At 46.3% G+C, this 24,202-nt stretch overlaps 1 protein-coding gene across 1 annotated transcript in view; it reads right to left on the reverse strand.

Annotated features, from left to right (window-relative positions):
- Positions 1–766: 766 nt before the first annotated feature.
- Positions 767–24,202, reverse strand: part of ENOX1 (ecto-NOX disulfide-thiol exchanger 1) — a 318,289-nt gene continuing 294,853 nt past the window's right edge. The window contains exons 15-16 of the mRNA XM_036250067.1: positions 11,590–11,675; positions 767–914 (exon numbers count right to left, since the gene is read on the reverse strand). Of these exons, the coding sequence (XP_036105960.1) occupies positions 783–914; positions 11,590–11,675 (218 nt within the window). The 3' untranslated portion in view covers positions 767–782. The remainder of the gene's footprint in view (positions 915–11,589; positions 11,676–24,202) is intronic.

Here is a 24,202-nt window from a genome sequence, read left to right on the forward strand (position 1 = left end):
TGCATAAACCTGAATATTACATACCAAGTACAAGACAGTAGCACTAGTTGTTTCGTTACTTACATTTTATGAAAATTGTTATGCAGTCCATGTTAAAAGAACGTATAATGGAGAATTGTTACATTAGAAAAATAATATTCTTGATAAAGCATTCCCAAGGAGTCCAATCACATTTTCTGCCTCTGCAATAAGGCAAAAGTCCCTGGAATAGCATATAACTTAATTTACAAAATACAATAACTGTTCAGACACATTTTCAAGTTTTCTTTTGGTATGATTTTTCCTCACTGTAAGTTACCTTTCCTCTCTCTCTCTTTCTTTCTTTCTTTCTTTCTTTCTTTCTTTCTTTCTTTCTTTCTTTCTTTCTTTTCTTTTCTTTTCTTTTCTTTTCTTTCTTTCTTCTCTCTCTTTTTTTGCTAAAACAGACTTTTAGGAGAATTTCAGCTATATATTACATATACAACTCTGTAGCCTAGCAACAACCATCGCTACACCATCATTAACTTTAAATATTTTGCTGGGTGAGCTATTCTCAATCATGGCAGGTTTGAAGAGGTCGCCATCATCATGACCGTGGAGTGAGGGTGTGGTTTTCGGAGGACACGATCTGGCACAGCGTGAAGCTCGTTCGCGTAGGGAACACACAACCACATGGCCACTCACAGGAGACGCCACGAGGCCACAGGTCAGGCCCGTGTCGCCAGGCCGCTCGACACCCCACCCCTCTGCTCTCGCTCCAGGGTTCGGGCAGTCTCACGTCCAGAGAGCCTTGTGTTTCACAGTTAGGTAGTTTTAATCCCTTCAAAGGCACACAACTTCCACCTTTTCTCCAGCGTCGCCCCCACGCCCGTGAACTCCTGCTTGAACATGCGAGGCAGCCTCATCAGGAGCATCTCGATCTCGCTGGCAGATATCTGTCGGGAAGGAGGAAAGGCAGCGTTAGGAGAGGGCCGTGTGCAGGTGGCCAGGGCCAGGCCGGCCTTCTGGGGACGAGCAGCAGGGGTCTCTGTGCGGTGGGCAGGTGCCGTCCGGGGAGGGAGCTCCAGGAAAGCGCCCGCCCGCCTAGGTTCTGCCTGGATCGCAGGCGGCTGCTGGCGTGGGCACGGGCCGCGGGGCAGAGTTCCAGGCTGCCGCCTGCGATGGCTACCCTGCGCCAGGCCCGCACAGCCCCCCTCCATGTGAAAGGGACGGGATGGGGTGCAGAGAGCTCAGGGAGCAGCACCAACCCCCCGCAGAGCGACTGGTGCCCTCAGCCCGCCCCCCACAGGGCAGCGCCCCTGACCTCAGCGAGGGCCACTCTGACCTGTTTCTCAGCCTTGCTCGGTCACCGGCACCAGAAGACAACCAAGGGTTAGAAATAGAACTGTAACCCCAAACCTACGGTGATAAAAGTTGTGTATCTACTCATAAAATCCAGGTAGGTTTTTTTCAATTCAATTTTTTTCTTCTCCCAATTTTTTTTTTTTTTTTTTTTTTTTACAGATTGAGTGGGAGGGAGAGAGAGGAAGGGAGAGAGAGAGAGAAACATCGACGTGAAGGGACACATCGAGTGGCTGCCACCCGCACGACCAACCAGGGCCGGGGACAAACTGCAACCGAAGTACGTGCCCTTAGTGGGAACCGAACCCGGGTCTCTCCGGACCGCAGGCCGACGCTCTAACCGCTGAGCCAAACTGGCCAGGGCTCTTCTCCCAATTTTTTAAATTTCATAATTTTGATACCAGTAATTCATCTTGTCTTAAATGGAGAGCACGTGAACCCCAATCCTGCTGTAACACAGCTGTTGGCTCCTGTTTTCCTGTGTCCCTTCCTGCTTCGGGCATGTGCATGGGGATCTCACCTGGCAAGGCCAGCCCCTGGGGTCGGGGTGTGATATTTCTGTGTGAATCTGTATCTGCTATGGCTCGGAACTAAGTGGCCCCTACCAAGACATTCAGTCCTTCTAGGCCTCAGCAAGTGGGAGTCACAACATTTCGGAAGGATGTGCAATGACCACTGGTTTAGCACAGATTGGGGCACACAGACATGTTCAGTGAATCAGCCCTATTATTATCTGCTATGGTAGAATTACCATACAGCTGCCATTTTAGAGTCTACACTTTCCATTTAACAATATTAAGACTAATTTTAAAGGGAGACCAAATGGACCAGGAAGTCAAATCAACCGCTCACGTAATATTCCCATGAAAAAGATTTCACGTAATGTATTCAATGTTCCTGGGCCTATAATATAAACCTTGAAGTACAGGCAGTCTGGAAAGTTGAAACCAATTGTATTCTAAAATTTTTGTGTGCGTTATTTTGAATTCTGAATGCATTTTCCCATAACATCATGTTAAATGGATTATTAGATTCTCAGATCGGCCCACAAAAGGCTACTAAGCTGATGATTAAAAGGCTTGCGGGGGATTTGAAAGCCTAACTCAATGACACTATGCAAAGCGCCCTCACCAGTGTCCTTCATTCCCACAGTCCTCCTGCGAGACCAGTCTCCATCCTGCAGCTGGGACATGGGAGTCAACCGTGGGCCTGTTTTATGACGGACAGACTTGGGGACTCACCTACTGTGTGTAGGTTGGGACCAGAGCACTGGTGTACTTTAAGTCTCTGCAGGATTGTCACAGCTGCAGGTGAAGAATCGGGGGTGTAGCTGTTCTTTAAAACATTGAGCACCTGGGGTAATTGTTAAAAAAACAAGTTCTCCGGCCCCTTCTCTGGAGATTCTGATTTAGCTGATCTTGGAGAGTAGCCCAGATAATCTATTTTTAACAATCACCCCAGGTCATGCTTATGTTCAGGCATGTTTGGGGTAAGAATGGGGACTTAAATCAGACAGGCCTCGATTTTAGTCTGGGCTAATCCTCAAGCAAACAGTGGCTCTGGGCCCGTCATTGAATATCAGTAATTTTCGGTTTCTTCATGTGCATAACAGAAATAACAGTATCGCTCCCAGTGTTATTGAGAGAATTATATGTAAAAGGTAGCACAGGGCCTAGCACAAGTACAAATATCTCTGTATACCATATAGATATCAATGCTGATAGATGTAACACTCTTGTATCAGACCTTCTGTGGCAGGTGGGTCAAGGACTGTGCCCACAGGCCAAAGGAAGGACGTCCGTGTCGTCAGACCCATGCTCAGTGGGTCCAGAAGGCAGCTTTCCTTCAGCTCTACGAGGCCCAGTTGTCCTCCAAACAAGCTCCCTTCCTTCTGTAGGAGGGCAGCCCCGGACTGGCAGTCCCTCCTCAGACCAGGCAGACACTCTCGGGCCATCATGAGCTTGCTACCGGCATCACTATCACTCCCTTAGAAAAGCTGGAAAGAAGCCTGTGCTGCTCATTAGGAAGGAAGAAAAAGCTGATCTTGAGGATAAAGTGACGATCCGATCCGAAGATGACATCCACGTGGGAGGCCAGCTGGGCTCGCGGGTCAGGCAGCGCGGCCCTGCAGCTGGTGTAGAAGTGTCAGCGCTGTCACCCAGGACCCTTCCCTTGCCAGACTCTTCTGATGATACTTTCTTTAATCTTACCACACTCTCGCAAGAGAGGGAATCATTTGCAAAGTAGGAAACTGAGATCCAGAGATTAGGTACCGAGTACAGGGTAACTCAGTACGTGTGGACTGGGGCGCAGATCTAGATGCCCTGGCCTGGTTCTTATCCGCTGATGCCAGTCATCACAGGGAGTGGGGGCTTGGAGGGAGAACCAGAAGTAATCCTCGTGGTCACTGCCTCTCTGCTCCTGGATATGGACCACTGGGGAAGGGTCCGTGTGCGGGAAGACAGGATCTCCGTGATGAATGCTTCAGAGTGATTTCAACATCAACAGCAAGAAATGGAAAATGCCCAACTCAACCAGCTTGTACAAATTCATATGCTAGTAAACCCCACAGGAATCACCAAAACAGCAAGCAGATCATGGGACATCTTGTTTTCCATGGTTTCGTGACCTGAGCCTAACTAACTTCAACCTCAAGGGCAGCAGAAGAGAGGTAGCTGCCACCCCCCGAGCCCTCCCTGTGACAAGGCACAGAGCAAGTCCTTCATGTGCACTGTCTCATCAGAACGCTCGTCAGACAAGCGAACCCTCACTTGCTGGAAGAAAGAAATGTAGAGGTAAAAGGTTTGGATCCCACTCACGGCACAACCATTAGCCAGCTTCACCACCTTGTCTAAATCACTTTATCTCTTTGGGTGTTTTCTCGTTTGCAAGACAAGGGAATGGGAAGGAAGTTCACTGAGAGCTCTGAGGACTTGGATGTGAGTGCTGGCCCCACCCTGTGGTAAGCTCCCATCTTTGGACAAGCCATCCAGATTCATCTGCCCCCCCAGGGTTGGGGCAAACATTTTAAACTGAGAGGATGTAATAGGCCTTTTGAGTACTTTAAAGCACAAAACAAATGGCAGCCAGCACTTAGCATTTATTGTGTGCCAGATACTGTTCCGAATGCTGTCTATATATTGTCATTTAGTAGAGAGGGTAAAACTCAGGCACAGAGATGTTGAGTAAGTTGTCCAAGGATACACAGCTAAGACGTAGCAGAACTGGGATTTGAAATGCTTGTGAATACTTAGTTTGAGAAGGTATTTTGACACAGTCAGAAATTAATATAAAGGAAATTCGTTTCCTGAAAAATAGTGAATTCTAAGGTGCTGTTCGTAGTGCAAGGTAATAGCCTGATTCAGCCATAAAGATGTAAATAATGTGGACAGGGACGTGTCACAGTTACAGAACAGGCCACCTCGAATGAAAGCCTAGCTAATATGTGATTTAATAAGGCTTTCAGCTAAATTCGAGAGTAATGCCAGAGGAAAGATCAAGGAGAAACTGCTTTCATAATCGGTTAATGGTTTTTAAACCTCTTCCATATCCTGACGCAATAACCTTTGTGACATATTCCATTTTGGATTTTCAAGACAAATTCAAAAGAAAATCCAATTTGTCCTTTTTTACGTTATGGCCAAATAGTTTTTACTTTATAAATATCTTCACTTATTTTATTTCCATTTTCTTCTCTTCCTTGTAAATAATGTATAATTTTGCCTCCACAGTACCCTTTATCATCCTACCGGTAGTTTCATGGTGTTGAGAACAGAGAGTCATGGTGTGGTCACATAACACAAGGCACCCCGACCTCCCTGGCCACGCCCAGTGTGAATGTACCCAGTTCCTCCCCAGTCATGCAGGATTCCCTTCCCTGGATCCCCTTGGAGATCCGGGGTTCTCTCTGTGCTCCGTTTGTCTCGATGGGACCGGGGTCCGGGCTGCTCGCCCAGCTGGTGAGCGGAGGACTGGGTGCAGGGCCCAGCCTGGCTCTTACACGCTGTGCACCCTCTCGCAAGGATGCCACAAGGAGCACCACATACCGTGTGGCAATATGTTTTGTTTGTTTGTTTGTTTGTTTTTTTTATCCTCACCCGAGGACATTTTTCCATTTTTTGTTCAGATAGAGCGGGAGGGAGAGAGAGGAAGAGAGAGAGAGAGAAACATCGATGTGAAGAGACACATCGAGTGGCTGCCACCCGCACAACCGACCAGGGCCGGGGACAAACTGCAACCGAAGTACGTGCCCTTAGCGGGAACCGAACCCAGGTCTCTCTGGACCACAGGCCGACGCTCTAACCGCTGAGCCAAACCAGCCAGGGCCCGTGTGGCAATATGTACGCATGAGCCACGGGTGCCTGACTATGAGACCGCCTCTCCCCACACGTATGTGTTTGGTGTGGGAGACTGTCCTACAGTGTTTGTCACCCTCTCACCCAGCTGGCTTGTGCTCCAAGAGACTGGTGGTCTGTATGTTGTCAGCCTTTGATGTGGTCAGTGGGTCCCCCCATCCCTATTTTGTTTAAAAATTTCCAAGTCTAACGCTTTTCATTTTAGAAAAGATGATTTGCTCTCATTTTAAAAAAAGATAAGAAGGAATAGAGGCCCCATGTGTCAAAGGGGTTCGCATGGTTGGTGATGCCACAGAAGTAATTTGTAAGATCTGCTTGAATTATTTTCTGATTTGTGGACTCTAGCCTAAGCCCACTGCCTCCCTGGCAGGCTTCCCAGCACACATGTAAATCGACACAAGCAGACATGAGCCCATTTTATTATAAGGATGTGTGGCTCCATGTCCCATGTCAGCCGAGGACGGAGGTTCCGTCTGAGGCACCGGTGACACCGGCATAGGCTCTGTCAGGGCTGGTAGTCAGAGGAGCTGGTTGCAAAACCAGGCTTCCTTCCGCAGGACAGACTGACTGTTAGCCTTGACTGCAGTGTCCCTGTCCCTGGGCAAGCATGGCTCAGCACACGGACACCCCGCTGCAGTCGGCTGCACAGAGAAACGCAGGGAGGGGCCGACAGGGAGGGAGTGTGTGGGAACACGGAAAGAGTGAGGAATGAGGAACAGAGAACAGAGAAGGACAGGACAGGGAGGAGGAAAGGAAAAGGAAAGGAAGATGATAAATAGAAGGAGAAAAGACCTGGGTGGAAAGTGAGAGAAGGAAGAAAGGAAGGGGAGAAGAGGAGACAGGGAAGAAAGGTGGCCAGGAGAGAGCAGGTACCCCAGGGGAAGCCGCAAGAACAAGCATGGATGCAAAGGTATCTCCATAGCAGTCTTAGCCGGGGCACCCTTCTCTCACTCCCCTTTCACTGAACACTCCCCAACGTCGCGCGTCACTGGCTCATGTCTGATTCTCAAGATGGCTTATAGGTGTTATACCATTTCCTCAAAGACCCCAAGCTCTCTGAGAGCAGGGTTCTCTGACCATTCTGCTCTTCTTGGTCCCTAGGACGGTGCTGAGGATGTGCAAAGCAGTGATCAACCTGAGCATTCACTGGGTCCCTGGCAACCTTGTCAATGTATCTTGCTGTAGGTGAGCAACTATCTTTTCATACTTTATGCAGCCAAATAAAAGTATTGTTACCTCCAATACTTCATATGTCATATGCTTTCCAGAGGTGCTGTGATATCTGAAAAAACATTTATTATAGCCTGTCTAAGCAACAGAAAACTCATTCAGTCATTAAATACTGTGACAGGTGGTTATTTAGGAGAACACCAGAATGTACATAATATTAAAGATTATTCAGGTGGGCAATCTTGCAAACACTACTAGGATCATTTTGTCTACCCTTACTGTCTAGCTATCGTCTGGGAAAGAATGCTCTTCAACGAAGGCCCATCTGAATCTCCTTGGAACCGACAAGGTATTTTAATGCTGTGTCTCCAGAGGTGTGCTTTCAGTACAGAAATGCAAACAGTCTGACCCTGCGGCGGGCAATGCGCACGTGCCCATGAGCACCGAGCCATCGCCACACAGTGGTACCAGGCCCAAATGCTGGGCCTGTCTAAATCCTCCAGCATCTGCAGCTACAGTGTATCAAGTCTGGTTTGCAGAATGAAAGCTTCCCCTCCGTGGGCCTTGGGAAGAGGCTGCGGGTATGGGTATGTAGCGAGAGCAGCCAGACACACTGGAGGACTGGGTCTTAGTCTCCGAAAGAACACACACATCGGGGGAAGGGCACGGGGATCTGTCCTACTGACACCAAGATAGGAATATTCACCTGCTAATGCTTGACTTTGTGGTCCTCAGGATTGGGGAATGGGCTTGAAGGGTTCTGGGAGAGTCTATGTATTGATCGACAACCATTTTCAAGATGGAGTTTACCCGCCTGTACCCAGGGCATGATTTTTTCTCAGCACAGCTTCAGGGAGCCATGACCCCCACCGCCCTTGCCCTGTCTTCCTATGAATGAATCTTTTCGACGTGGTCATATATTTTTGATAGGAGAGAGCTGAGTGAATGAGAGGGAGTGGCTTAGAAGAGGCTGAGAAGAGAAAGATACGCAATTATCATGATCAGGAACAGGAATAACATTTAACTAGAAAATGGTCTATTATTGGGCTGTACCGTTCTAGGGGGCCCTGTGTAGTGTACATGCCCAGGAGAATTTAAGTGGATTCCTGCCTGTCCTTCCATTTCTGGTCATTCGTATCCCCACATGTGGCCTCTGGGGACAGCCGAGTGAGAACAGCTTCGCTGCAGGCCGGACTGAGGCGGAATCTAAATGTCCTTTTACAGCATTTGTGGTGATGGTGATGTTGCCTGATGTTAGAAAATTGTGTTGTTCTAAGTGGAATTTTAAAAAAAGGTGTCCTGTTGGAATCAGCACTCCACTGACCCCTGGAAGGAAACCACTGCCTAAATGCAACACTGACCAAACCTTTCGGGGAGGGACCCTGAGACATGCCGTTGGTGCCGATGAACCGGGAGCAGGCGCACCGGCCGCTGCACTGAGCCGGGGCACCCACCGGGAGCAGGCGCACGGGCCCTGCACTGAGCCAGGGCACCCACCGGGAGCAGGCGCACGGGCCCTGCACTGAGCCAGGGCACCCACCGGGAGCAGGCGCACGGGCCCTGCACTGAGCCAGGGCACCCACTGGGAGCAGGGGCACCAGCCGCTGCACTGAGCCTGGGCACCCACCGGGATCAGGCGCACTGGCCGCTGCACTGAGCCTGGGCACCCACCGGGATCAGGCGCACTGGCCGCTGCACTGAGCCTGGGCACCCACCGGGATCAGGCGCACTGGCCGCTGCACTGAGCCAGGGCACCCACCGGGATCAGGCGCACTGGCCGCTGCACTGAGCCTGGGCACCCACCGGGAGCAGGCGCACTGGCCGCTGCACTGAGCCTGGGCACCCACCGGGAGCAGGCGCACTGGCCGCTGCACTGAGCCAGGGCACCCACTGGGAGCAGGCGCACGGGCCCTGCACTGAGCCTGGGCACCCACCGGGATCAGGCGCACGGGCCCTGCACTGAGCCAGGGCACCCACCGGGAGCATGTGCACCGGCCGCTGCACTGAGCCTGGGCACCCACCAGGATCAGGCGCACTGGCCACTGCACTGAGCCTGGGCACCCACCGGGAGCAGGGGCACCAGCCGCTGCACTGAGCCGGGGCACCCACTGCTGGCTGCAGCCGGGATGAGGCGCCCCCTCGCAGCCGATGCAGGGACAAGGTCCTGGTGGCGACTCAGAGGCGCCTTTCATTGCTTTGTTCTCTGCGTAAAGCCCCGAGGATATGGGATTACAGTATTCAGCAATAATTTGCTCTCTGGATTAAGAAGTCAATATCTTCTCAGCTTCACTGGGATAGAAAGAATATTTCGTCCAATCCCTAGCACCCAGGAGTTTTGAAGTCAGAGCCCTTTTTCGATATATTCTTTACCTCGGGCATGAGGGAAAATCTGACAGTCCTCCCGAGCATTTCATTCAGGAGGTGGAGTGCTGTCGGGGCAGAGCCTGTGCATTTCCTCTCTGAGGAAAATATCTGCTTCGTCATCCTCGATAATAAAAGTGGCAGTCTGAGATGAAGTGGAACCCCCTTGGCCGAATCCCTTCTGGAAAGGCCCGCTGTCTAGTGCCCAGAGACCAGGTCCATGAATTCTCAGAGATGTCAGAGGGACACGCACCAGCCTCACCTGAGCGAACAGCTGATGGACACTCTGCACCGAGGGCACGAACAGAACAAGAGCTTCCGCTCCACCAAAATACGTCATCACTTATCACCCCCAGGTGATTTTCCATGCGCTCGCACACGCTCGTGCGACAACTCACACGCACACACGGTTCATAGACGCACAGACCGCCAACCCGCCCTGCGGGGCAGGGGAGACAGCCCTGGAAGTCTCAGATCAACAAGTGGATTCTTTGGCCGTTTCAGCTCATACTGAAACACAGGTTCTCCACACAGGTTCCCAGTTAGGATTTCCACCTGGGGTGGGGGGTGGAGAAACGTCCACAATTCAAGGGAAGATAATGGCAACAATAGGAAGGGAGTCCTGAGGGCTTCTGCCAGGTCAGACAGCTTCCTGCAGGCAGCTCTGGCTCCTCCAGGCGAAGGAGAGCAGACACTAAGGTACTGGTGAGGGAAGGCAACCAACAAGCCAAAAGGAGCCCGGCAAAGCTTTCTTTCAACAAAATGGCATCTATAGCTCTGCCTTCTCATTTCGTGTGAGTTAAAACGAGCATTTTCTATCACCTCCCTATCCACGGAGGGGAGCCCGCAGCGAAGACAATATTGAGACTCTGAACTTCAAGGACCTACAGTCCCCTCATTGCCCTCTCTCTGGTGGGGTCTGGCCTATCACCAGCTGTGAAAGAATCAAAGGGCAAGAATCTCTGTGGCTGAAAAAACTTTTGCTTCCAGATGACTGACTTCTCTCACAGGGGAAGTATAAGCCCTGTTAGAAAGGTCAAGCAGTTGTGGGACGGTGAATTGGTAAAATGACTTGAATCAAAATAAGAACACAGTGTGGTAATTTAATTGATTCTGACCACTGAAAATTTAGAATGACTTCTGTGCGTGTATTTCAGGGTCATGCCCTGCCCGCTGTGCTCTGGCCCTGCAGATCCCATGCACTTTGCTGGGCTCCATGGGAGGAGCTGCTTACGTCCACTTTCCTCCCAGCAGGACAATTTATCAAGGTCCTCAGGGGCAGGCCTGGCTTCTCAGTTCCATTCCATGTCCATGGCCCCCCAGGGCTCCTGCAGGCAGGACCGGTTAGGACATCACTGTCCACTGGAGATCCATACAGAACTTGGGCCCTTCTGCCCCTCGCTTGGCGCCCACAGGCGCTGCAGTGGGCCAGGGGTATGGCTTAATTTGCAAATGGGAAAACAGCCACGGAGAAATGAGGACTGAGATCCTGACTCTGGGAGTGGCCCTTGAGGGGCAAAGCTGACTTAATAGTCTTTTTGTTTTTTTAATAATTTTTTTTTCTCATAGAGTGAAAGGAAGGGGGGTAGAGAGAGAGAGAGAGAGAGAGACCATCGTGAGAGGGACACATCAACTATTTGCCTCCCGCATGACCTCGAGCAGGGCCGGGGACGAACTGCAACCAAGATACATGCCCTTGACTGGAATCGAACCTGCGACTCATCGGTCTGCAGATCAACGACGCTCTAACTGCTGAGCCAAACCAGCAGGGCTTTTTAAATAATTTCTTCAATATGCTTTTTAGAGAGAGAGAGGAAGGAAGAGAGAGAGGGAAACATCAACATGAGAGAGAAACATCGATCAGCTGCCTCCTGCAGCCCACACCCCGGGCATGTGCCTTGACTGGGAATCGAACCGGGACGATTCAATCCACTGAGCCACACCGGCTGGGCTGAAGAGTCATTTTACTCATTTTGAGAATAATGCTGAAAACAACTATTAATAGTTTTTCCCTCTGTTGTGTGGAGTCCTTAACATAGAATTCTGTGAGAATATGGTCTAAGGATAATGCCCCATTAGCTACCCTGACCTGCTTTTTCCCCTTGTTTTGGGGACTTTCAGACAAACCTGTACTTTTAAATCCCACATATGCTTTTTCAAGTAATTTGGCATCTGCTGAAAAAGTCATGGTCATTCCAGATAACTGCTCTTCTCTCTATAAAAGCAAAATTGAAAGGAAGACAACTCTCTGCCCCAAACCAAGTCCTTGCAAAGGAGAAGAGTGATTCACCTCACATACCAGCGTGTCCTACTGCGGCCACAGCCCCGCAACCAGTAATCAACACGTTAGATTTCAGCAATGCAAGTCCCCTCGAGAAGTTACCTTGGAGTCCAGCTGCTGCATGTATGACCAGAGGTACTCTATGTTGGCTCCGAAAGGGTGGACATGAAGAAACGTTGATATGATGCCTGGATTAAAAAGACAAACACTGGACGTTACTGAGAGGCAAAGAAGGGTCTCCTCGGGCAAAGGCATCTCATCATGTCGCCTAAGTCCAGGGATACTTTTGTCAGGCTAAGGCGCACACGGTCGTGCCGTTTCTAGCAGGACCCAACAAGCACTCAGTGACAGCCCATTCCGAGGACATAACAGAAACATGACAGACAGAACTCGAGGTCACAGAACGGTGGCAGTTAGAAAAGCTAGCGTCTGAGATAATATATAGGCAAATAAAGGTTGCTAAACAAAGGCTCCTGGAAGCATTTCAACTGCCAACTTTATGCTTGATTTACCAATATAAAATTATAGCTATTGGAAGGATAAAATTATCTCCGGTCTTTCTCTCAGTGGACTTTGCCACGTGGAAATGGCTCACGTAGCTGTGTCAGAAACCACACGGCCTCAAAGTTCCCCGATAAGTAGAGCTGCTAGTTACAAAAAGTATTTAATCCATGTTTCCCCTAAGTGCCACTGAAGGAAGCATAAATCCTTTCGGAAACCCTTGCTGTTCCCCCCGGCTGCTGCTGCTGTTTGAAGGGAGCCAGTGTGCTTTCTCCTCTCAGCTGTAATTTGCAAGATCATTTACAAGATTCAGGAATAGATGGTTTGGCTGGAGTGTGATTATAAATCAGAAGCTTTACAAAAAAATAACTACACACATGCATACATGCATGCATACATAGTCATGCTTTTCTGTCGTGAAAAGTCAGCTGTCAACACTGTACTGGCAGGTGAAACGCTTCATGTTGGCGTGAGGGCTGAAGTGAAAGTGTTACCTTTCCACCCTCCCTGCTTCTGTGTCCAGAATCAAAGGAGTGGCTATGATGATGCTGACTCACAGACTGCAGGCTTCTATTTTCTAGGGAACTCTGTTCAGACTGCCATTTGTTGGGTTCTCTGTTCATCAGGCTTTGAGATTACTTAAATCTGGGAATAAGCCCTCACACTGTTTAGGGCTCTGACGCTGGAAAGCCAAAGTGAAGGGGAGCCCCCCCTTGTCTGAAGTGCAGTCAGGGACAGCACTAGACAAAAGCTCCTTCTCCTATTAGGTCACCCCATGAATAGCAGGTGACCTTGGATTGATCTGGAACAGGCTCTCGAGGTCCCCTGATCTCCTGTGTGATGCTTGGGGTGCTCTGGGATGCCTGCCAGTTTTTAAAGAAGTTACCAGTTGATTCTTAGGCTGAGGCCGGGAACCAGAGTGTCTAGATAAGCACTCTCAAACTCCTGTCCTCAGAACACTCTCTTAGGTGCGTTTTATTGGTTTGCCAAGAAATGAAGAAGATAGAAATAATTCATTACATTTCTCCATAAAGCTCAAACCTCACTTTCAGAAATTGATCTGTTTTTCTTCAGATATAAAGCACTACCATTTTAGTCTGAGATTATGTTCGTCCTTTTTTGCTAAAATGTCTTTTTATTAAATAATGGTGATAAAAGGAACTAATGGTAATTTTAATATCTTTGTGTGACAAATAACCCTCTTTTTTTTTTTTTTTTAGAGAGAGAGTGGAAGGGAGAGAGGGGTATGGGGAGAGAGAGAAACATTATATGAGAGAGACACATCAATGGGTTGCCTTCCCCATGACCCTAACTGGGGCTGGGGATCAAACCTGCAACCCACGGTCATGCCCGTCACTGGGATCAAACCCGTGACCCTTCAGTTTGCAGGCCGACTCTCTAACCACTGAACCACATTGGCCAGGGTGCAAATAGCCATTTTTAATGTACTTAGGTGGTATTGTTTGGTTCCCCTCCTACCACTTTATTTATTAATTTATATTTTAATTTTCTAGACTTGGAAACTACTTCTCTGTGTCTGAAATTCTCACATCTTGTGAAGTGGCACTGTACATAATTCTGTTACTAGTAAGAATTATGGAAGCTCTTGAATGATTTACCAAAAGAAAAAATGGAACACAAGTATTTTTTAAAATAACACTTTTGTTTGCATTCTTAAGGAGGGGGGCAGAATTCTTCCGGACAGTGAATGGCGTTTTTCCTGCTGTCCCAGGCTGAGGACAAGCGGTACTATGTCCACCACTTTCTTTCTTCTTTTTTTTTTTATCCTCACCCGAGGACATTTTTCCATTTTTTATTCAGATAGAGCGGGAGGGAGAGAGAGGAAGAGAGAGAGAGAGAAACGTCGATGTGAAGGGACACATCGAGTGGCTGCCACCCACATGACCCAACCAGGGCCTGGGACAAACTGCAACCGAGGTGCCTGCCCTTAGCGGGAACCGAACCCGGGTCTCTCTGGACCGCAGGCTGATGCTCTAACTGCTGAGCCAAACCGGCCAGGGCCATGTCCACCACTATCCACTAAGAGTCTCCAACAAATGGTAGGCAGACCCCACTCCATAAGGAGGAGAACAGAGGTGGTCAACTCTGGCTTTGTGACTAAGCCAAGTGTTTCTAGTGAGCAGCTTTTTTCACACACTAGGAGGGAAGAGGGTGCTCCAGGAGAGTGGCTCATAGAGTCTGGAGGGGCGCTGGGGGAGGGCTGGGGTGAGGAGGGCGGGGGAGGGGGGAGGGCGCTGCGGGGGGGTGGGGGGAGGAAGGCACGGGGGTGGGGGAGCAGCATTCCTTTCCTAGGTTGGCCATCTGCTTAGGCAGCAGACTGACAGATCTGGCTTTGCACTGACTAAGCACAGGGGAGATGGTGGGGCTGAAATGGGGTACGATATGGCACTACAGCATTTGGGGTGAGAAGGATGTATGTTTCCCATGGGGCAAAAGGCATTTCAGAAGGTACAGGAGCTTGCTCAGTCTTATTAGTTAAGTATCCCAAGGACCCCAGCAAATAGAGAAAAACATTTTTCATATTAGTATCCCTACTGGACAGGGACTTGCCAACATCTCCCAGAGGACCCACAGTCTTCCCTATAAATGCCCAAAGGAGGGCGAGATGACCTTTAGTGTCTTTAGCAGAATGATCAGAATGAGTCAGGAGAGGATGGGCTGGGGGATACGGGAGAGGATGGGGTGGGGGATACCGGAGAGAGGGTGATAACACTTAGCCTAGCAGATTAAATGCTAAAAGAGGAAATTTCAGGGTACCGGAAATGGGAGGACTTGGAGAGGCTGCTTCTGCTGCCCCTGTGACGTCGGTGCCCCTCTGGGCACACGTACTATACTTGCTCCCTCACTGGTCACATCCTGAGCCCCAGTCTTGGCCTGTACCCCCAAGGAGCCCTGCCCTTAGTATCTGCATGCCCTGGTTCAGTATTGTGAATACAGTATCGGTATGCATTTACAATAAATGTATGTTAAATGAATTTATCCTCTAGCGCTAAGAATAGCCAGTATGCTCGTTTAAAATTTCTGCTGTTCTATTATTGATAAATTGGGATAAATAAGAACCTTAAAAATTGTCTAACAAATGATGTAATAACCTTTCAGAAATCAGGTAACTTGGAGGCACTGTCCACTCCTGATTCCTTTAACGCACCCTGTTATGGATTCAGAAAGACAGAAAATAACTTGGGTGTTTTGGGCATGGACACTTTTCTAAAATTTATTTTTTTAATTGAGGTAGCATTGGTTCATACTACTATATAAGTTTCAGGTGTACAACATTATCATTTGATATCTGAATACACTACAGTGTACTTACCACAAAAGTCTAGTTTCCATTTGCTACCATAGATTTGACCCCCTTTTCCCATTTTTCCCTGCTCCTACCCCCTTGCCTTCTGGTAACCACCAGTCTGTTTTCTGTATCCACGTGTTTGGTTTGGTTTTGTTTGTTCACTTCTTTCTTTTTGATTTATATTCCACATATGAGTGAAATCATAAGGTTTTTGTCTTTTTCCATCTGACACCCTCAAGCTCCATCCATGCTGCCACAAATGGCAGTATTTCATCTTTTTTATGGCTGAGCAGTAGTCTATTTTTTATATCTATCTGTCATCTACCTACCTAATACCTACCACATCTTTATCAATTCATCCATCAATGGACACATGGGTTATTTCCATATTTGGGCTATTGTAATAATGAACAAAGGGTGTGTATATCTTTTAGTTTAATGTTTTCACGTTTTTTGGCTGAATAACCAGAAGAGGAATTTCTGGGTCATATGGTAATTCTATTCTTCATTTTGGAGGCACCGCCATACTGTTTACCATGCGGCTGTGCTAATTCACAAGCCCAGCAACAGGGTACGAGGGTTCCCTTTTCTCCACGTATTCAGCACGTGTTATTTGTTTATTAATGAAAGTCATTCAAACAAGTGTGAGGTGATATCTCTTTGTAGTTTTGAACTGTATTTCCCTAATAATTAGTGGTAAAGAGCACATTTTCATGTGCCTGTTGGCCATCTCTCTGTCTTCCTCGGGAAAATATTTAGATCCTCTGGTCATTTTTAAGTCAAGTTGTTTGTTTTTTGTTGTTGAGTTGTATGAGTTCTTTACATATTTTGGATATTAACCCCTTATTAGAAATATCATTTGCAAATATCTGTTCTCATTTGATTGGTTGCAATTTTATTTGTTTGTTTCAATGGTTTGTTTCAATGGTTTGTTTCCTTTGTTGTGAAGAAGCTTTTTAGTTTGATATAATCTTACTTGTTTTATCTTTGACTTTGTTTCCCTGGGCATGGAAACTTTTTATTGAAACTATGTTGTTCATAAAACTAAGGGGAAAATGCTTATATAATTTCTATGGATCTTTCTAAAATCAGATTAGAAATCCTGATGCAGACATGAGTATTTTCCCTTAGGAGGGTATGCAGACCCACCTCAGTTGTAGCTGATATTACTAAGCCATTAGCCTTTTCTTTATTCAGGTTTAGCGACTTCCTCTACACACATGCGGAGCTGAGGTAGGCAGCTATCAAAAGGTTTCCCAAGCGGTTCCTCTGAATGGCAGCTAAGTGCTTCAGTATTGCTCGAGATAGCACAGAGTGGGAGGCATTGGTCATCATCCTCCCAGTACCGTGCCCTTCTTCCTCCCTAGCCTTCCCCTGCCCTGCCAGGAGCATCCCGGGAGCATCAGTTATGCTATTGGAGAAAATGAAGTTTCCAGGCCCTGGTTTTGAATCAGCGTCATTTCGGGGGAGCTTCCTAAATAACGAACTAAAGCTTCTCTGCAGGTCCTTTAAAGGAACTGGGATATTTTTTGAAAGAAAAATAAAAAAGATAGCTATAATTCAAAATCTAATAAAAAATATTACAAACTAGGAACTGGAGACTATTTTATTGTCCTCTGGGAGGGACCCAAAGGCGTGGTAAAAGGAACACTCGGAACTGAGGGTGGAGAATTTAGCATTACTGAATTGGCGGATCTCCAGAGGAATGGATTTAGCAGTTGGTCTTGGCCATTTTCATGGAGACCCAGAGGTCTCCATAATTAAGCATGGGTTTCCCATCAGTTGAACATTTGAGAAAACAAGAAAGGAGTAGAGGGGCTGTCCATATGCTTCAGCTTTCTGTACACCCTGGGACTTTAAAAACTACTTGAGAAAGCTACACAAACCAGTTCTGTGCAACCTGTGGCGAATCCCTCCTTAAGAAGGCCCATTTAAACAGGCACATAAAGGTATTTGCACTTTTCCCATCAAAATCATCTAGTGTATTCTCATTTTTAGACCTAAGACCAAAGGAGCAGCATTCAAATTAGCCACATAGTGCTAGATTTTTACTGCCTCGTCCATTCTTTTTTTGTTGTTGATATAAACATGTTTTCTTTTAATAAAGATTTGGACGTCATATGTTTAATGGGAAACAATTAAAATGTTATGTAAACAGTCCAAAGAATACATTTTTACTATTGTTTTAGATCATATAATTTTTCTTCAAGGTCTGTACACATTCTTGTCCCTGTGTGACTCTGGTCCACTCAGAGCTGCCGTCCATCCACCCATGCCCAGGGGAGTGCCCATGAACGAGGTTTTGTGTGTAGGTTCTTTAAGAATGAGGTGCCTGGGGGTCTAGCAGACTTCAATCTCACCATGGCTGATGGATCCCTGCGGATTTTCACAGCCAGATGTTATGCAGGCTTCTCCTCCCGGGAGCCCAGCAGTGGGGTGAGAAGGGGATGAAGGTGAAGAAGATGAAGAAGATGATGTGGGGAGGAAGGAGAGAAAGATGGAGAAGTGACTAATGGAACACTGATGGATTCCAACCCGCCTTTTACATTTTCTCCAGTCCCTGGGAGCAAATCGTAGTCCTCTTCCCTCTTGTGCTCAATCACCTTGTTTTTTTAGGTGTCTTTTCTCTCCTTTACACCATGGGTCTCACTTTATTTGGGGGATGGGGGTGGCGGTTCCTTGAGCAGAGTACAGCGGGAAAAGAATCTCTGTCCCTTTCTGTTCCAAACTAATTTTTATCCCTTCTGTCTCAACAAAAACTATGGAATTAATACCATCATGTTCTGTGAGGAAACAGAAAATCTTCTGCTTCCTAACCTCCGCTGAAAGCTGTTTTCTTCCTTCCTTAGTATACTGGGCTCGCATATTACACTGTGTCTCTATGAATATGGACAGTTAGCATTTACCAACATGTACCTGTCTGCTTTCTCTTCTTTAAAAAAAAATTTAATTGGGGTTATAGAAGGTCAGCAAAGGGTGGGTTGAGATGTTTGGGAGGATTAAGTGGGCATTTTGACAACATGCCTTCTCCTTTGGCATACTTAATTGTGATGTGTAACGGACATCCTTGCAGTGTAAGATGACACTTGGAAAATAAAATTCTCTCCTAATGCTGACTGGGGCTCTGCCACTCGATGGGAGAATGAGCAGCACCTGCAGGGTCTCGTTTGGCACTGACGTTCTCTACCGTTCCTGTTTATTTTTAAATTTACCTTTTATTTCACTGGAAAGAAAAGATGATGCTTACTTTAAAGGCTAAAAACATACAAGTTGCTTTGTTACAATAAAGCTAAATGTGTACAAAAAAAATGTTCTTAAGTCCAGTCATCTTTTTCTAATTTACTATTTTTCTTTATTTCTTGATCCAAACTATATTCCAGAGACTATTTTAACTCAATATATTTAATTGTTCCTTTTATCCTCGGACAAACTTGTACCTAACAGGTTTGTATAAAGCTGTTCAATACTGCCCACTTGCTTTTTAAAAATGTTTTTATTGATTAATTTTAGAGAGAAAAGAAGGGAGACAGAGATAGGCCACACCAGCGGGGCCTGCCCACTCGCTTCTTGATTGTAACTTTTAATTTGGCATTTCACTTTCAATCTTTGCGCGCGATCTTGTGTCTCCTTAGTACATACCTGTATTAAGGCCACTGTATATCAATCCTGTGCTTCTTGCAATGGCCTGTGGGTTTGCCATTTATGGCCTTTACGTTGAGGTATGATCAGTCTATTCCCACTTTGCTGAGCGTTATCATAAATGGGTGCTGTATTTTATCAAATGCCTTTGCTGCATCTGTTGATATGATCATGTGGTTTTTATCCTTTAATTTGTTTATGTGATATATCACAGTATTGATTTTTGGATACCGTACCAACCTTGCATCCTTGGGATAAAGCCCACTTGAGCATGGTGTATGATTTTTTAAATGTATTGCTGGATCTGGTTTACTCATGTTTTGTTGAGGATTTTAGCATCTATGTTCTTCAGGGATATTGGCCTATACTTTTCTTTCTCTGTAGTGTCTTTATCTGGTTTTAGAATTAGGATAATACTTGCCTTGCAAAATGTGCTTGGGAGTCTTCCTTCTTCTTGATTCTGTGGAATATTTTGAGAAGGATGGGTCTCATTTCTTCTTTGAATGTTCGGTAAAATTCACCTGTGAAGCCATTTGACTCAGGACCTTTGTTTGTTTTGTTTTGTTTTTATTACTGCTTCATTTTCACTGGTTGTAATCTGTCTATTCAAATTCTCTGATTCTTCCTGATTCAGTTTTGGAAGATTGTATGTTTTTAAGAATTGATCCATTTCTTCCCAATTTTCCAATTAGTTGGCCCACAGCTGTTCATAATATCTTCTTACAATCCTTGTAGTTCTTTGATGTCAGTTGTTAATTTTCTTCTTTCATTTCTGATTTTATTTATTTGGGTTCTCTCTTTGTTTTTTTTTATGAGTCTGGATAAATGATGGTCTATCTTGTTTACCTTTCCAAAGGATCAGCTCTTGGTTTCACTGATCTTTTGTATTTTTTGTAGATTCTATTTTATTTATTTCTGCTCTGATCTTTATTATTTTCTTCCTTCTATTCACTTTGGGCTTTGTTGTTCTTTTTCAAGTTCCTTTAAGTCTAAAGTTAGATTGTTTATTTGTGATTTTTCTTGTTTCATAAAGGTAAGCCTGCAATGTTATGAATTTTCCTTATAGAACTGCTTTTACTGTGTCCCCTACATTTTGGGTTGTTGTGTTCTCGTTTTCATTTGTGTTAAGGTATCTTTTGGTTTCTTCCTTAATCTCACTGTTAACTCATTCATTGTTTAGTAACATGTTATTTAGCCTCTATGACTTTGTGTGTTTTTCAGTTTTTTTATTGTGATTCATTTCTAATTTCATAGCATTATGGTCAGAGAAGATGCTTGATATGATTTCAATCTTCTTAAAATTACTGAGAATTGCTTGGTGTCTTCACGTGTGGTCCATCTCAGAAAATGTTCCATGTGCACTTGAGAAGAATGTATATTCTGTGGCTTAGGGGCAAATGCTTTGAATATATCATTTAAATTCATCTGATATAATGTGTAATTTAGGGACAACATTTCCTTGTTGATTTTGTGTGGTAGAGCTATCCATTGACGTCAATGGGGTGTTAAAAGCCCCTACTATGACTATATTACTGTCAACCTCACCCTTTATATCCATCAAGATTTGCTTTACATATTTAGGTGCTCCTATATTGGGTACATACATGTTTACAAGAGCTATAGCCTCTTGTTGGATCGCGCCCTCTATTTATCATTAGCTAGTGTCTTTTTTTTTTTTTTTTTTTGTCTCTTACTATAGCCTTTGTTTTAAAGTCTATTTTGTCAGACAAAAGTATTGCTACCCCACTTTTTTTTTTCACTTTTATTTGCATAAAATATCTTTCCATCTCTTTATTTTTAGTCTCTGTGTATTTTTTAAATTTTTTTTCCTTTTTCAGTTTAGAGAGAGAGGGTCGACGCTCAACCACTGAGCCACACCTGCCGGACAGTCTCTGTATGTCTTTTTTTCTGAGGTGGGTCTCTTGTAGACAGCATATATATGGGTCTTGTTTTCCTATTCATTCAGCTACCCTATGTCTTTTGATGTGTGTATTTAAGCCATTTGTATTTAACGTGGTTACTGATAGGTATGCATTTATTGCCATTTTATTCTTTTAACTATGTTTCTCCTTCTCCTTCTTCCAGCAGCCCTTTAAATTCTCTTTTAATACTGTGTCTGGGAAACCCTTTATTTATTCTTCAATTTTAAATGATAGTCTTGTCACATAAAGTAGTCTTGGTTGTAGGTCCTTGCTTTATATCACTTTGAATATTTCATGCCAATCCTTTTGGGCCTGAAATGTTTCTTTTGAGAAATCATTTGACAGTCTTATGGAAGCTCCCTTGAAGATAACTAACTGTCTTTCTCTTGCTGCTTTAAGATCGTCAATTTGTTAATTAACCTTTGCCATTTTAATTATGATGTGTCAAGGTGTGGGCCTCTTTAAAAAAATTTTTTTTCTTTATTGATTTTAGAGAGAGAGGAAGGAAGAGGGAGAGAGATGGAAACATCAATGAGATAGAACATCAATCAGCTGCCTCCTGCATGCCCCCCACTGGGGATCAGGCCCACAACCTGGGCATGTGCCCTGACTGGGAATTGAACCAGTGATCTCTTGGTGCATGGGTCAGCGCTCAACCACTGAGCCACACCGGCCAGGCAGTGTGAGTTTCTTTGGGCTCATCTTGTTTGGGACTCTCTGTGCTTCCTGGACTTGCATGTCTTTTTCTTCCACCAGGTTAGGGAAGTTTTCTATCATTATTTCTTCAAATATGTTCTTGATCCTTTGATCTCTCTCTTTTCCTTCTGGTACCCCTAGATGTGCATCTTGTTATGCTTCATATTTTCCCAAAAGTCCTTTAAACTATACTCATTTCTTTTCATTATTTCTGTTGCTCTGCTTGGGTGTTTCTGCTACGTTGTCTTCCAAATCGCTGATTTGATTTGCTGCTTCATCCAAATACTGTTTATTCTTTCTAGTGTATTCTTTGTTGCAGACATTGTATTGTTCATTTCTGACTGGTCCTTTACTTATGGTTTCTGTGTCATTTTTCATGCTGTTGAGGATCCTTATTACCATTACTATGAACAATATATATCTGGTAAATTGCTTACCTTTGTTTCATGTACCTTTTTTTCTGGATACGTCTCCTGTTCTTTCATTTGGAGCCTGTTTTTTTGTTTCCCCATTTTGGTTGGTTTGGTGTTTGTTTCTACATATTAGAAAGATCTGCTATGACTCCTAGCCATCGTGGGGTGGCTTTATGCAGCAGGTGTCCTACGGGATCCAGTGGTTCAGTCTCATTGATCACTTGAGCTGGATGTTCCAGGAATGTCCCTTATGTGGGTTATTTGGGCCCTCTTGTTGAAATTGAGTTTTGAATGCTATTGGCCCATTCATGCTGAAATCTCCCTTTGACTAGTCCACTTGTGAATTTTATCTGATACTGCTCTGATGTTGTGTATTGGTTCTGGGCCTTTTAAGAGGGACTCTGGTGTAGGCCAATGTAAGACACTGCCTATGACTGGCACTGGACAACCTATTTGGAGCTACAAGCGATCCACAGTCTGCTACTGCCTCCGCCGGGCCTGAGTACATGTGGGAAGGACCAAGCTGTGCATAAATGCTGGCTTTTACCAGCCCCAGGCCTGGGGACAGGTCAGAAGCCCCAAGGCACCCAGAGATGTGCCAGTGCCTGCCGCCACCTGCCAGCTGCCTGTTAGGCTCAGTCACTGAAAGAGCTTCTGGCTGTACTCAAGTTGATGAGGTAGGTTCACAGTGAGTTACCAGGTTGGGGAGAGTAGTGTTCACCAGACTGACACAGGTTCAAACTCAGTGCCAGTGCTGGGTCTGAGGCCGTTCAGCAAATGTCCCCAGTCATACCAAGTCTGGCTGCCACCCACTGGGTGCTTGCACACCTTTGTGTTAGTGTGGGGTGTCAGGGAGTCATCAGGGCTAGGCCAGCAGAGTTTATCAGTCTCTAACAGACCGAGCTGTGTGAAGGGAGAGCTCTGCCTTGGTCAGGGGTGCAAGGGAAAAAATGGCTCCTATTCTAGAGCCACACTGCACAGTCTGTCCCAGAGTCGCCAGGTAACGAGGGGGGCTCTGCAGGGAGGGGCTGCCAGGAAGGTCTCCTTTGAGGGGGAGGTGCTGATCAGGCTTCAGGAAAGGTGGGGAGTGTGGTCCCCACTCCAAAGCCACACAACTCAGTCACTGACTCCTCCTGAGTCTACCCAGAACTCTCTGCCCTGGCCTAGACAGCTGACTCCTCGGCAGGGCCTACGCTCCACAGGGCGGGGCTAGAGGGAGTCCAGGGGCAGGGCTGTTGCTTTCCCCCAGGCTGACGCCACGCAGAGGGGACTGCTCCAGGAAAGATGGTGTTTGTGGTGTGGGGGGAAGACAGCATATTGACATGGCCACTGCCCCTTCAGCTATCCCCACAGAGCCAGAAACCCGAGACTCTCCTCTGTAGTCTGCTTTGCCCTCCCTCGGTTGGAGCCCAGGATGAGTGGGTGCAATTGAAGTTTTGTGTGTTAGCTCCTTAAGAGGGTGTCTTTACTGTATTCTTGTCTCTCCCTGGCAGACAGAAACCCCGCTGCTTTTTACAGTCAGATGTTACGTGGGTGCCTCTTCCCGGCTCTTGTGCTCTGGGCTGGGGAGCCTGGCTTGGGTTTAGACCCCAGACGTCTCAGGGGAACCCCCTGAAGCTGAGATATCATCAGTCGCTGCCCGTGGGAGAGGGGCCAGCCCTTTCTGTGTCCACCCTTCCTTCCGGTCTCGCTGTGGCCTCTGCGAATCCTTGGTTACAGGACTTCTCTCCCGCCGGTCTCCAGCTGTCATTCAGGACGACCGTCCGGTAAGTTAGCTGTAATTCAATTAGTTCTGGGAGGAGGTGAGAGCAGCTTCCGCGCGCCGCTGCCGTCTCGCCCCGCCCCATCCCACTTTTTGATGTTCTGCGACTTCATTTGTTCACGCTAGCTCCTTTTGTAGTCCACTCACCTTACTTTGCAAGTTTTTAAATTTTCCTGTAATTCACAGTGATTTTTTCCTAAGTTCTATTAATCTTTCATAGGAAATAACCGCCTTGTGGTTGCTTCATCCACTCTTATTTCAACATTTCCTTAGCACCGTTTGGTGCCAGGACATTAAGGGCACAGCACTATACAAGGCAGAGAAGGTCCTGCTCCCAGGGAGCTGATATTCTAGGTGAGCAGCGCCGATGATAAACATCGAGAGTAAAATAAGCATAAACATGTTCAGATCGGGGTAAGCATAGTGAAGGAAACAAAACGGGCACTAGGATAGAATGAAGCAACCTCAAGCT

The sequence above is a fragment of the Molossus molossus genome, unplaced genomic scaffold (assembly GCF_014108415.1).
Source record: "Molossus molossus isolate mMolMol1 unplaced genomic scaffold, mMolMol1.p scaffold_m16_p_9, whole genome shotgun sequence".
Taxonomy (NCBI): domain Eukaryota; kingdom Metazoa; phylum Chordata; class Mammalia; order Chiroptera; family Molossidae; genus Molossus; species Molossus molossus.